General features: G+C 46.7%; 1 protein-coding gene across 1 annotated transcript in view; it reads right to left on the bottom strand.

The window, feature by feature from the left end:
- CLSTN2 (calsyntenin 2) overlaps positions 1-13,867 on the bottom strand; it is a 464,485-nt gene that overhangs the window by 89,272 nt on the left and 361,346 nt on the right. The window contains exon 8 of the mRNA XM_040265134.1: positions 9,420-9,541. Within this exon, the coding sequence (XP_040121068.1) occupies positions 9,420-9,541 (122 nt within the window). The remainder of the gene's footprint in view (positions 1-9,419; positions 9,542-13,867) is intronic.

Raw genomic sequence — 13,867 nt, 5'->3', positions numbered from 1 at the left:
ATTCCAGGGAAGAAGAAAGAGGAAGTTGGAGAGCAAGTCAGGGGGCACAGACAAGGTCACGGCTGTGGGTGGTGGGGTAGGGGGTTGGCTATCACTGGGACTCCTGAGCATAGTGAAAGAGGCCACCAAGAAATGCTCCCCACCTTCACGCCTGGCTGCCCCCATGCCCTCTGAGTGAGGGGTGCTCCCAGGGCAGTAAGGCTGCTAAATTGTGGTCCCTTGGAGTCAACGGGCTTCTCCCTCCTGAGACCAAGCCCTGCAGCACCAAGCTGAGAGCACAGCGGGGTGAGGTGTGAACTCCGGTAGAGATCTTTCAGTGACACAGGTTTCTGTTCTTCAGGGGAATGACAGGTATTATCTAGAGGATCTCACTCATGTATCAACTCTGTCATTCTTAAGGTTCCAAGTGAGGCTCTGTCAAGAGGAGGAGGGTTTTCTAAGTTTGCCTTAGCATTTTTCAGAACCAAGCATAAAGGACTCATGCTTCTTCCCTAAAGGCAGAGAGGAACCTTTCCCACTGATCATGGCTGGTGAGGTGACCGGCACCTTAGGCTAGAGGAAAAATATGGCTTAGGGCAGGAGGAAAGGTTCAATCTGCCCCTTGGGGATCCTAGTCCGGAGGCTTGTGAGGAAGCAGGCTTGGTGAACAGCAGGCGGTGAATGGGGGATGTTAAAGGCAGTGGCTCTTCATCCCTCCCCCCTAGGGCCATGCCTCCAAGGGGAGGGGTTCTATAGAGACCCTGGACAGAGGCCCCACACTGGGGGTACAGAGGAGTCTCTGAACCTGCCTGGAAAGCTGGGCCCAGGGTCACCTCAGTAAAGTGAGGGAAGATGGGAGGTGATCTTCCAAAGGCTCATGAACAATACATGTGTTTCCTATTGCTGCTATAAAAAAAATAACCCCAGCCTTTCTGTTAAAACAACACAGATTTATTATATTACAGCTTTGGAGGTTAAAAAAAAAATCTGAAATGAGTCTCTCTGGGCTTCAATCAAGGTGCCTTCTGGAGACTGTAAGAGACAATCTGTTTTTTTTTTTTTTTAAACCACCAGCTCATAGAGGTGGGTGCATTCCTTGGCTCACGTCACTCTGACCTCTGTTTCCTGTCATGTCTTCTCTGACTCTAACCCTTCTGCCTCCCTCCTGTAAGAATCCTTGGATTACATTGGATCCACTTGAATAACCCAAGGTAATTTCCCTAGCTCAGGATCTTTAATCATGTCTATAAAGACCATTTGCCATGTAAGGTAAAATATTTACAGATTTCAGGGATTAGGAGGTGGACACCTTTGGAGCCATTATTCTGTCTACCAAAGGTAGACACACTTTCCTCACCAAGAATAAAAGATTTCTCCTCTCCCAGGAGTTTGGATTTCTAAGCAAGTAGAATGGACTTAATGGGCAAAGGCGCTGGCCTGACAAATGTGAGTATTTGACTCAAATCCCGGCTCTGTCATTTTTTTCTGGAGGAACCTGGGCCTGTGACATATTCTTTCCTTTATGTGGGAGGAAAGAAGACCACCTGGGTCTAAGGGACCCTGCCCCACTCACAGCTGCTCCTTCTTCCTGCGTATGGTGAGGGGGCCACTCGGGATACAACATGCACCTTAGGTGGCTTGCTGGGGACCCTGAGGAGCCCAGGTGAGGTGTTGTGGGATGGAGGTAACCAGTGCAGCAGAGATGGGCAGGATGAAAGGCTGCCAGGAAAGGAGCTTCGAGGTGGAGAAAATGGCTCAGGCAATGGGTGATGGATTTCCAGGATGCTAGTACCATCTCTAAAGAAAACAGAATGACTGGGATAACCATGTCAGCAGTCACTTTCCAGACAGCAGGAGATACAGTCACTGCACAGTCCTGACCCAAGAGGACCAAGGGCGTCTGAGGACTGTTCTCTGCCAGCACCAGGAAATCACAGATGCCCCGTCTCCTTAAATGTTTCTAGAAGTTCTTGGAGATGCGAAGAGGCAGGGAGAGGGACACTGAGAAAAAGTGAGGGCTTATAAAGGGACCTTATGTATTACAGAAAAATAAAGAAGTAAGTAAGAATCACTGTTTTGTGACTCTCCCCATCTCCTTATCCATTCTGAACAACGCTGCAAGTCGGCATCTTAAGGGAAGTCATTTGGGATTCTGCCTAAAGGAGAGACAAAAGAGGTTCTGGACATTCTTCCTCCCCACCTGATTAGGACACATGTTCCTAAAGGGAAGCAGGTCTCACCAAAGGCCAGTGTGCTGGGTGGGGTGTTGAGTGGGCTATGTCACTGCATTAAAGGAAGCATGGCCAATGCACCCAGGAATCAGTCTTTAACTGTGGAATTAGAGCACTGACAATGCCCAATTATTTTGCTCATTAAGACAACTGGTCTGGACTGGATTGACCATTCTCCAATTAACTCCTTGGCACTTGGCTATAATAATGATTGAACTAACTCATTTGACTCCTAGTGTGGCTGAAAGAGCAGATGTGAGTAAACTCATTCTACATCATTCAAACACACTTTCCTCACCAAGAATAAAAGATTTCTCCTCTCCCAGGAGCTTTGGATTTCTAAACAAGTAGAATGGACTTAATGGGCAAAGGCGATGGTCTGATAAATGTATTAGACTCAAATCCCGGCTCTGTCATTTTTTTCCAAAGGAACTTGGGCCTGTGCTTCTTCTCTCCTTTATGTGGGAAGAAAGAAGACTACCTGGGTCTAAGGCACCCTGCCCCACTCACAGCTGCCGCTTCCTCCTGGGTGTAGTGAAGGGGCCACTGGGGACACAACATGCCTCCTCCCGACTTGGCACTGGGAATCCAGCATTCTTCATGGAGGGTGGGCATGGGACTAGGATGGGAGGTGCCCAGAAAGGACAAGTGGGCCTTACTGGCGAAGATCAAACTTCTCAAACAGTCATGTTATGGTGTGGTTTTCCTGTGTCCAAATGACAGTGGGTTTTTTTTGGTGACTGATCTTTTGTTTGTTCTTATCAGTGACCAGATTATAAAGTATACCATGGAACATCTGGTTTGATGATATGTTTTTAATGAGAAAATACTCAATTTGGAAGGTTTTCTATGGCAATCTGACTCTCCATTTGTGAACGACTGGAAGTGCAGCATCAGGCTTGGATTCTTGTGTGGCCTGGATCTGTGTGATAGGTGAGTCTGAATGAGGACCCACAGTCACCCAGCCAGGCATTTGCACTCACTTTGACTGCTTCTCCTGTCCATGACTATTAGAATTTAGGACACTTGCAGGAGAATAATCCTCAGGTCTCTAAAGCTGGGTATAATCCAGGCAGGGCTGTGGGCTCCTAAGGCAGGATCCTTCATGTCCTGCTTCTCTCCCTCCGGTGCTTGTTGCAATTTCTGGCACAGAGAAGGTGAGGGCCAACAGAATGGATTTCACTTCCTTGCGATTTTTCAGAGATGCGTTTTTTTTTTTCCTTGTCTGAGCCTGGGGTGCCTGTCCTCTTATTGGTCCATTCAGGCTGTCACTCAAGCTGTGTCTTCCAATAAGTGAGTGTGCTGTCTCCCTCCAAGCACCAGTAAGTCCACAGGGAAGATCATTAGAATTTGTGATGCTGAGTCAACCATATCCTAATAACACAAAAGCTGGGAGGGCTGTAAATTTATAAACCTTTCCCATGTGAACTGGCAACTGGCCTTCTCCTCTGCTCTTGTCTGGGTTTGCACATGACTAAGTGCAGGCTTGAGGGATTTGCATTAGCAGATCGTAAGTAAAAAATCCCATTAAAATGAGTCTCCTCATTGTGGATTCATTTTCAAGAGGTACACTGGGTAGTTGGGGCACTTCTTGGGGTTGCCTGGTAATGGATTTATCTGGCAGCCTATATACCCTGGCAAAGGTCTTCTGAGGTGCAGGGGAAAGGGATGGGCTTTTTGGAAGCACGTAGCTCCTCTGTGACAACTACCACACTCCCTGGGCACACACTTGAAAAGCTATGTAGAACCCAGCCCACCTATCATGCCCTCATTTCCATGTCCACAAGCAGCATTTGTCACACACTTAGTCTCCTGGCTGCAGAGAAAAGAAGAGGGAGACCCTGATTCTATCATATCCCTTGCTACTGACCCCAGTGAATAACCTGGCCTGAGTTACATTTGCTTGAATGTGATATTTTATGAATGTGATATTTTATGAATGTCATACTAGCATTCCTCACAGTTGTATCCTCCAAATTATCAGTCTTCTTTTGAATAACAAAATGCTTTGATTGTGGCCCATTCTTTGGGGATAAATTACCAACTCTATAACATGGTATAAATGTAACAAATTGCTAGCAAATGTAACTCAGGCCAGGTTATTCACTGGGGTCAGTAGCAAGGGATATGATAGAATCAGGGTCTCCCTCTTCCTTTCTCTGCAGCCAGGAGACTAAGCGTGTGACAGATGCTGCTTGTCATGAATGTTTAATTCCACCTGCTCCTCCAAACTGGGTCCTAATACCTGTTGAAACTGTACTCAAGTCCCTGTGTCCATGTCTTTTGAAGTAAAACTATTTTGTTCTAGTCTCCCAGGTCACCTCTCAGTCTTAAAAGAGTTCCTAAGGTGGGCTAGGAATTTGAGTGCACATAATACATTGCTATTTTTGTTTAGTTGCTAAGTCCTGTCCAGCTCTTTTGCAACCTCATGGACTGTAGCCCACCAGGCTCCTCTGTTCATGAGATTTGCCAGGCAAGAATACTGGAGCATTCTCCAGGGGATTGTCCTGACCCAGGGCTTGAACCCATCTCCTCCACTGGCAGGTGAATTCTTTACTACTGAGCCACCAGGGACGCCCACACAACACATCAGACTGGCTTCAAAGTGTAAATGATTAGGAAATATGAAAGTGTAGAAACAAAGACTAGCTGTTGAACCAACAAACTGGTAACAAAGCAGTGTCACTAAACTCCCAGGTCCCTGAAAAATACAGATAAAGGTCTGACACACATTCCTAAGTTGTTGTACAGGTTGCAGACCCCCATCAGATGAAAATTGCTGACTAAAAGCACAGAGACTCCAGACAGGTTGAAACCAGAAGATTGGTGATGCTTAAAACTGCACCTTGATGCCAATCAATTAGAACTCTGCATGAGCTGATCACGTACCCTGAGGCCTGCTCCCTCACACCACCTTTAAAAAAACTCTCCCCTGAAAGCCATGGGGAGTTCACAGTTTTCTGAGCATGAGCTGCCCATTCTCATTGCTTGGAGCCTTAGAATAAATGCTGTACTTTCTTTCACCATAACCTGTGTCAGTTGGATGAATGGACCCAAGTCCAGGTTCAGTAGCTGTCAACGTCTCCCCCTTCCACCCTGTCCTTGTGCCCTGACACACAGAAAGCTTACAGTCCCCTGAAGATGGCCCTCCTTCTCATTCCCTCCCAGCTTGGCTACCTGGCTCTACCTCCTCTGAACTCTCCCACCCCTCCCAGAAGCTTTCCCAGGCCCTTATACCCAGGGACATGGCAGGATCCTTCAGACTGGTCCCCACGGACTCCCCCTACCTGGTTCCCTGCCTTCTTCACATATCACATAGGATTGTACACTGTCTCTCTATGTGTTTGTCTGCCCCATTGTCATGGATACTTCCAGAGAGCAGAGGCTTTATTTTAGTTGATCTTTGGTACCTAACAAAGAGTTTGGCATAAAGTTTATGCTCAGAATAAATGAGGTGTCATCAGGCATTAGGACATTTATTATGCTTTTAGAACCCCTAAGGTGGGCCAGCAATTTGAATACACATAGCACATTAGACTGGCTTGAGCATTTTCCACTCAAGGCCAGAAAGTTTTATAACAGTTATAGAACACTGGGAGTAAAATCAGTGAGATCTTTGAAATAGTAAAATTATCAAGATCAAAGCTGAACCTTTGAGATCCAGAGAGTGAAAAAGGGCAAAATTTTAGAATTTTAAAATGTTCCATAAAAATGGATCAAAAGATCAATTAATCACCAGGAGGTTTTAAAAGATCTCAATTTTTCTTCTTTACTTGCCTCTCTTCCTCCCTCATTTTGTCTCTCCTTTCTTTTGATCTCAACATCCATTCATTTTTATGCAAACATTTACTGGACACCAACTGTGTGCTCAAGGCTACAATCTGCACTGAGAATTTGGAGAGAGTAAGACACAGACCTGCCCTCCAGGATCTCAGCACAAAGTGGGGAGAAAGGCAGGACAAATAAATGGGTAACTAAGGTAGAGTAAGTATTGGGATGGATTCTGCATGGAGTCTGGGGAGCATTGGGAAGAGGCAAGCTATACAACAGGTGACCCAGAATGGCTTCCTGAGGGAGGTGACTTTATCAGATATACACCGTTTGGCATCAAATGATTTACATCCAAGAAACTTCTGATATGTTTTTGTATACAGAAAGAAGCTAGAGATCTAAATAGTGGACAGAGGAATCTGGGCTAATCTGTACACACCACTGGATTGCTAGTATGAGTATGGTGGAGGTTCCCTAGTCCCACCCACTGTCGCTCCTCTCAGGGTGTGGGCAACTGTTCAAGTGAGCTGGGGCTTCTGATCATCAATAGGCAGGCTTCACATTTTTTATGTTAATTTCTTTAGTAGAAGAATGCTGTAGCTAAATTGTTGTCTGTTGTTTTTGTTTAGTTGCTAAGTTGTGTCTGACTCTTTTGCAATCCCATGGACAGGAACCCGCCAGGCTCCTCTGTCCATGGGATTCTCCACGCAAAAATACAGGAGTAGGTTGCCATTTCCTTCTCCAGGGGATCTTCCCAACCCAGAGATTGAAACCACGTTTCCTGCATTGGCAGGTGGATTCTTTACCACTGAGCTTCCAGGGAAGCCCCGTAAGCTGAACCGCATCCTTGCAAATTCATATGTTGAAGCTCTAACCCCAAACATGGCTGTATCAGAAGAAAGGGTCTAATTTTCATTAGGAGTAACGAAGGTTAAATGAGGTCATAAGGGTGGGACCCTAGTCTAATAGGGCTCCTGGCTGATAAGGAAAAGGAAAGGTGCCTAAGCTCTCTCCACCACGTGAGAACACAGTGAGAAGGGTGCTGCTTACAGCCAGGAAGAGGGTCCTCATGGGGGGAATGGAACTGGCTAGCACCTTGAGCTTGGACCTTTCAGCCTCAAGAAGTGTGAGAAATAAATCTCTGTTGTTCAGGCCACCCAGGCTGTGGTATTCGGTTATGGAAACCCAAGCTGACTAAGACAAGGGAGACAGAGCTTGAACAAAGTGAAGATTTGACAGTTTCATAGGGTTTCATCAGGATAAATATTTTGCACTTTGCATAATTCCCATCTCCAAATAAAAATTGTTTGAAATTTAAAACTGTAAACATTTTGCATTTTAATTAGCACGCTCACCAGAGAGCACTAGAGCATACGGAACAAGCAGGTCCTAGCTATGTTTACTGTGTGGCCTTGGCCAAGTTGCTGGATCACGGTCTCTTGCTCCATATTATCCACCCAGCAGGGCTTGGGGAGAGAGGAGAATGAGCTCTGCACACAGAGTACCGGGCACAGAGCAGGCACACATGGATGGTAGTAAATGAGGCCGGAGAAGTTTGGAAGATATTCAGTGGCTCTCAGCTCCTCCTTAAAGTCATCAGTTTGGGAACAGATTTCAGAATCCCTAGATTCACTATAAGGCTTCCTTATGACTCAGATGATAAGAAATCCACCTGTAATGCAGGAGACCTGGGTTCAATCCATGGGTCGGGAAAATCCCTTGGAGAAGGGAATGGCTATGCGCTCCAGTATTCTTGCCAGAATTCCTTCCTCACCTAGTTTAAATTCCAAAGCCTGTGCCTTTCATTCACCTATAATAGTGCCTTTCAATCCCATCTTAGGAAATACTGAAGGGCATCTATAATGATCTCAGCCAGTATAGAAATGTTTTTATTAAAGCCCCTCACAATATGGAATTTATTCTAATTCACCTCAATTCATATTATGTATTTATAAAAACATCCCATATAAACCATATGGCATTTTAGAAGGTAGCCAAGAGGTTGCTGGGAAATCAGATAAGCAATGTCAAGATAGTATAATTTCTGTAAGGCCCAGAATTCCTAATTCAGAAAAAACATATATTAATCCAAATGCCATATTTCCAAAACCCTAGGGTCCAGCAGGATGGGATTTATTGAGAATGGATTAGGCAGTTGCCCCAGGGCTCCCCCCTCAAACATCTTTCCCATCAGCCTTGCATCCTTGACCTTGTCACGCTGCCTGATGTCCCACCATTGAGACATTCCCTCAGATTAATGAATCTCTCTCCTAAAGAGCATATGTCAGTACTTCCATATAGAGGAAGAGAGGTAGCAATCCTTCTCATCTCGGTGGAAATGAGTTCCTTCTGGCATGCTTTCCAGTGACACACTCTGAGATCAGCCCCACTGGGTGCCTGGGGCTTCAGCAGAAAAGGGAGTGGGGAGTGACAGACACAGGTAATAAGGAAAGAGAAAGGATAGGATTATGAAACATTCAGCCCTAGGCACAGTGAGGCAGGTGGCATCCACCTGGAGGGAGAAAAGAAGGTCGAGGGCCCCAGAAGCTCTCAGAATATGGGTTGGGCAGAAGGAGAGCAAACAAGAGATGGCGTAGAATAAGCATCATTTCATCTGCTTTATTAAGCAGCATCCATGCCTGTGACCCTCTTCTCTGCTGACCGCCATGCTCCCTCTTGACAATGTAAAACCATTGAACAAAAATTTACACACACACCCCCCACCCCCGATCTAAGCAGAGGACAACCCTAGGTTTGCTGCACTGATACTTCTTCAGCAACATGACCACCCAGAGAAATGCCACCTCCACAATCTCGTCACTGCACAGCCCTCAGAAACAGTCACTTCAAAGCATTTCATTCCAACCAGACACTTCATTCGTCACTGACAAGTCCAACACAGCAGCCCTTATGATCACAAGTCAGGAGTCAGAGACTTTCCTGCTTCAGAAGAGAACATGCACTGCTCACAGGGCACTGTGTCGCTGATGACTTCAAAGTCCTCAGGTCCCTGCTCTCAACCTGTGTCACCAAAGGCGAGGCTGTACTGGCACCCAAAGGAGAGCATCAAAGAGGAGACACAGAGCATTTATGACAAAAAGATGTGCTAACAAAGATCAGAAACTGGGCCTGGGGATCAAGAGGATCAGCTTCCCAGGAGCTCCACACAGAGCAAGTGGACAAGATGCACACTGGCAAGTCCACTGATGGGTGAAGGTCCCAGCCAGGAAGGGTGGTCCTCCCCACTTCCTACTGGTCTTTAAGGCGGAAGTTTCCATCCTGACTTCAAGATGCTGTGTGTCTCCCAGAGTTGGTTTTCCTCCAAATCAGCAAGTGACCAGAACCGTGAAGTACCTACCCATTGCCATCATCCCTGGACCACATCAACCATCCTGGCAGAGGAATGAGGGGTGGGAAGGTGCGAGGTGAGCCCCATACCTGGTCCAGCTTCCAGTGGAACTCCGCTGGGCGGAAGGTGTCTGCCTGGTCAAAATCCTTGCGCAAGAGGAAGACGAGGCGGCAGTTGTGCACATACAGGGCATAGTGATGCCGGTTCATTTCTGAAAAGCAGAAAGAGGATTTGAGCGGTGCCAGAATGCCTAAGCCCATCACCCCTAGGGGAGTCTTCCAAGTTCATCACTCAGCACAACCCCAAAAACAAAGAAATGGGCATTCTAGTTTTTTCCTTTCCAACTGATCTAATGAATAGTTCTAGAACATGCATCTGGAGCTCTCTGAAATGGAAGAGGTAGATTTCAGAAAGCCCACAAAAAACTTCTGCCAAGAAGCCATTTGGGCCTTAAATACCAACATTTACTGCATTAGTGCCTGGATAAAATTACATATGTTCATAATTTTTTTTTTTTTTTTGTACATAGACTTCTGGGAGTGCCGAGGACACTCTCTAACAATCACATCAGCCACTCTAGTTTCCTTTAACACAGCTGGATCCTCCCAGAGCTCTGGGCTCTTATTTTATTTCATTAGGCTTGACAACAGTAACCACAGAGCACACCTTCATTTGTGTGCAGTTAAGGAGAGCTGCCTCTCTTCTGGCTGCTGAGAGGAGGCAGCAGGTCGATTTTCCAGCACTAGACACAGTTCTCTGAATTTCCAAAGCAATGATTAAATACCTCTTTCCCCATACACAGACAACAGATGGGACTTTCTCTTTCTGCTAAAACTTCCTTTTCTGATAAAAAAAAAAAATCAACTGGGTCCCAGCCATGATATCCTGTAATCACAATATAACAGCCATTGGGAGGGGAGGAGCTCTTCTTTGACCAATACTCAGAGAACTCACACTATAGTACAAAGTATCACACGCAGAAGTCAAGTATGACGCACATGCTCTGTAAGTACTGGGCAAATGAGCAGATACAGCAAGAAGGACATAGGCCCTGGATTCAGATAGATTCGGAGTGAAGCCATACCTCTGGATGATGCTGGAAAAGTAATTCAGCCTCTTAGAGGCTCAATTTCCTTAGCTGTATCATGACAGGGATGCTGGATTATCCTAATGTGTCACGAGAATGGGATGTTGTGATTGACTGATTTTTGCATATCCTCTACACACCTTGCTTATGGAGGTATAAGTGGGAGGAACCGTCAACATCAATTCCCACTTCAAGGCATGGGCTCTGAGTTGGTTTAAGCCAAAGGGGCTCGTGAAACGCCCCCCACCACAGTGTTTGGTTCAGAACCCAGGTCCACGTCCAGCATTGCAGACCATTTTCCTGGCCATGGGGCTTCTGTCAGAAAAGTGACTCGAGTCAGGCCAGTGATTCTGGAGCTGTTATAAGTAGTCTAGGAAAGAACTGTCTCTCTCTTTTAGCAGCTAGCAAGAAGAGACCCCCATCTCTTTCAAGAAGTTGCAGTAAATACTGGGAGGCTTGGGGCTGCTGCAGCCATGTGTGCTAACACAAAATCGATACGTATAGGGTGGCAGATCTGAAAAATTATAGAGAAAAGGAGCCAGGACCTTGATCACACTTCATCAGAAGCTGTTTGTCTTAGCTCTAGCCACTTTTAGTTATAAGAACCCCACATTCCCTTAATACTTTTGATTTTTAATCATTCGATATCAGTTTGCTCTGTATTTCCCATTCCTTGTAACTGAAAGCATCTTAATTGATACAATGAGGAAATGTGTATAAACCATCTGCCCAGGACAGATGTTCAATGGCTGTTGGTTATTATAAGGACTACTACACTGCTTCGTGACCATGACAACATAACAGAGTAGTGTCAGATGCTGTTTTCACAGAAGCATTACCATTCTTCCAGATGCAACCAAAAGATGGACAGACGGAGAATGGTCAGTTGCCAAGTACGGCAGTATTGGTCAAAGCCAATGTTCAGGTGACTACTTGGTCTTTACATTGATGAAATACCCAGGTCTGCTTATAGGAATTTTACTAACCAGTTCTTGTCTCCCATACTATTGCCTAACTGATTTCCTGTAGTTTCTATAGATAACTGTCAGGAAGATACAGAAAGATTTTGCCCCTTTAGCTTCATCTGGCATCAGGAGAGGTTGTGGTGAAGAGGTAAAAGAAGAACGAAAGGACAGGCCTCATGGGAGGTTTACAGCATCTCCTGGCCACCCTCCAGTGGTCCCTCCCTCCCCCACCCTCTGTTAGCTGGATCCCTGGAGTCACCACCCACACCAGGGTAACTGGTTCCTCGATGACATGAGGAACATCAGTGACATGATACACTCGGAATTCAGCTCCGCATCTGTTGTCCTTCAGTGTTCTCCCTGGCAGCCCCCCTCCTCTTCCTTGCCCACATCTCTGGCATATCCTAAAGTCTTCTGGCCACTGTCAGATATTAAAATAGTCCAGAAAATCCCCATATCAAATACCAGCATGTCATTAGTTGGAAGATCTTCCCCACTCAGCCTTGTCCGTGGCTCACTGGTCACCAGTGGTGAAAGGACTCTTCTTGTCCCACTGCCTCCTCCCCCAAACTCCTCCCAGCTCCAGTCTTGGTCAGGGGCAGGGAAGGCAGATACGAAGGAGAGAAGCGGGGTCTCTTTAAAGAGGCAGTGGACTTTGTTATTTTCCCAGGGATGTCCAGTGTCCTCTGTCATGTGGGTCTATATATGGGTTCCTTCCTGGGTGCATTGGCTGGTTTTTGGAGAGGCTTTGCAGGGATCATCTGTAGCCATGAAACTGGGCCCTGGTTAAAAAATGTTTTCAGCCCTTCTCCCCCAACCACCCCTTCAATCCCCACACCCTCAATAAGAAAGGGCCTGTTACAGTCTTCACATAGGCGTTGATCTGATACGTGACACTGTCCCAGTCTGGACAGCAGGGACATTCACACCGCTTCCAGTCCCACCTTTGTTGGCTCTTACCTCTCCATTTGGAGAAGGAAATGGCAACTCACTCCAGCATTCTTGCCTGGAGAATCCCATGGGCAGAGGAGCCTGGCAGGCTACAGTGCATGGGGTCGCAAGAGTCAGACAGGACTTAGCAACTAAACCACCACCACCACCACCTCTCCATTAACTTCTCTAAGCCCTGCTTTTCATGATTCCTTTCATGATTTTCATGACAGCTCTCATGGTCTTGGCTCCTGCCCTTGGTTGCTCATCCCTGCCCCCTTGCCAATCTGCTTCTCCTACTGGATTCCCGCTTCCTGGCACTCAGCCCTCTTGGCTCCAGTCTCAACCATTTCTGGATGTCCATTTGGTTCCCAAGAATAAGACTAAAAACACTGATGTTCTGCTAACTTGTAGTAGGGCAGCCCTTCCCCCTGCTGCCCCTCTCTCCTCACTGCTCCCCCCTCAGAGGCAGCCCCCATTAGCCTTTTGCCTTCAGACCATCTGGGCAAGAGTCAGAGCCAGGTCCACCTTTCCTGTACCCTAAACTCCTAGGACACGAGTCACACTTGCCCAGAGCTCCGTTGGGCTCTGCTCTGACAGCAGCCTGGAACAGATGTAAGAGTGTTTGCAGCTCAGCCAACAGGGAGGTGGGAGTGAGATTCCCACCTCCTCTCTACTTTAGACAACCTTGGTCCCTCTGAGAGGTTTTCTGGGCATCTCTGGACATGTGAGAGCATCCCTTCCTTGTCCAGCAGGCTGAGGGACTATCCTAGGACTCTCTACCAGGCTGGCACCTCTGGCCCCATCACCTGGTGATTTCTGGACTGGTTGGCCCCTCTGTCTTGGAAAGCCCTGCATGAAAGTAGCTGGCACCGCAAGTGGCACATCGTATTCAAGTGAAACTCAGAGACAGCAAGAGGGCTGATGCCAGGAAGAAAGGGTCCCACAGGAGGAGCAGGGGTGTAGGGGGAGAGGAGTTTCTAAGGTAGGCCAGGAAAGGACATTGCTCACACCAGGAATGGAGAGATAAGGCCAACAAAGGTGGGGTTGGAGGAAGCACAAGTGCCCCTCACAATCCCATGTGGTAGAGCCGTTGCTCTGTATTCCCCTAACCTTGTATCCTTGCTCTTAGAAACATGGCCTCAGTCATCTTGCTGCTTCTCTCGTGGTCAGATGGAACACTGAGATCAAATTCTCACCAGAAAACTGAGAGTATGTGGCTTGCTGGTCTAGCTAATAAAACTCTTCTGTGTTAAAACCCTCTATTCTAACTTTCTGTTCCATGGTTGAAAATGGCAGTGACAAGTGATGGAAGGATCTCGAGTCCCTGAATGTCTGGGCACAGCTCCATCTCGGGCTGCTGGACAGTGACAGGAGGGAAAACCAATGAAAAGGTGTTAGTCATCGTGAGGCTTCTTGGTGGTTATGGTTTTCTTTCTTTTATAAAACTGCAATTAACCCTTGATGACTAATCCGTTCTGTTATCCAACTATTAATAAACAACTTCATCATAGGCTAGCACTGGTGAGTTTTACTTAGTGGGTAAGACCGAAAC

The sequence above is a fragment of the Oryx dammah genome, unplaced genomic scaffold (assembly GCF_014754425.2).
Source record: "Oryx dammah isolate SB20612 unplaced genomic scaffold, SCBI_Odam_1.1 HiC_scaffold_2, whole genome shotgun sequence".
In the NCBI taxonomy this organism is placed as follows: domain Eukaryota; kingdom Metazoa; phylum Chordata; class Mammalia; order Artiodactyla; family Bovidae; genus Oryx; species Oryx dammah.
This window is presented reverse-complemented; position numbering and strand designations above follow the sequence as displayed.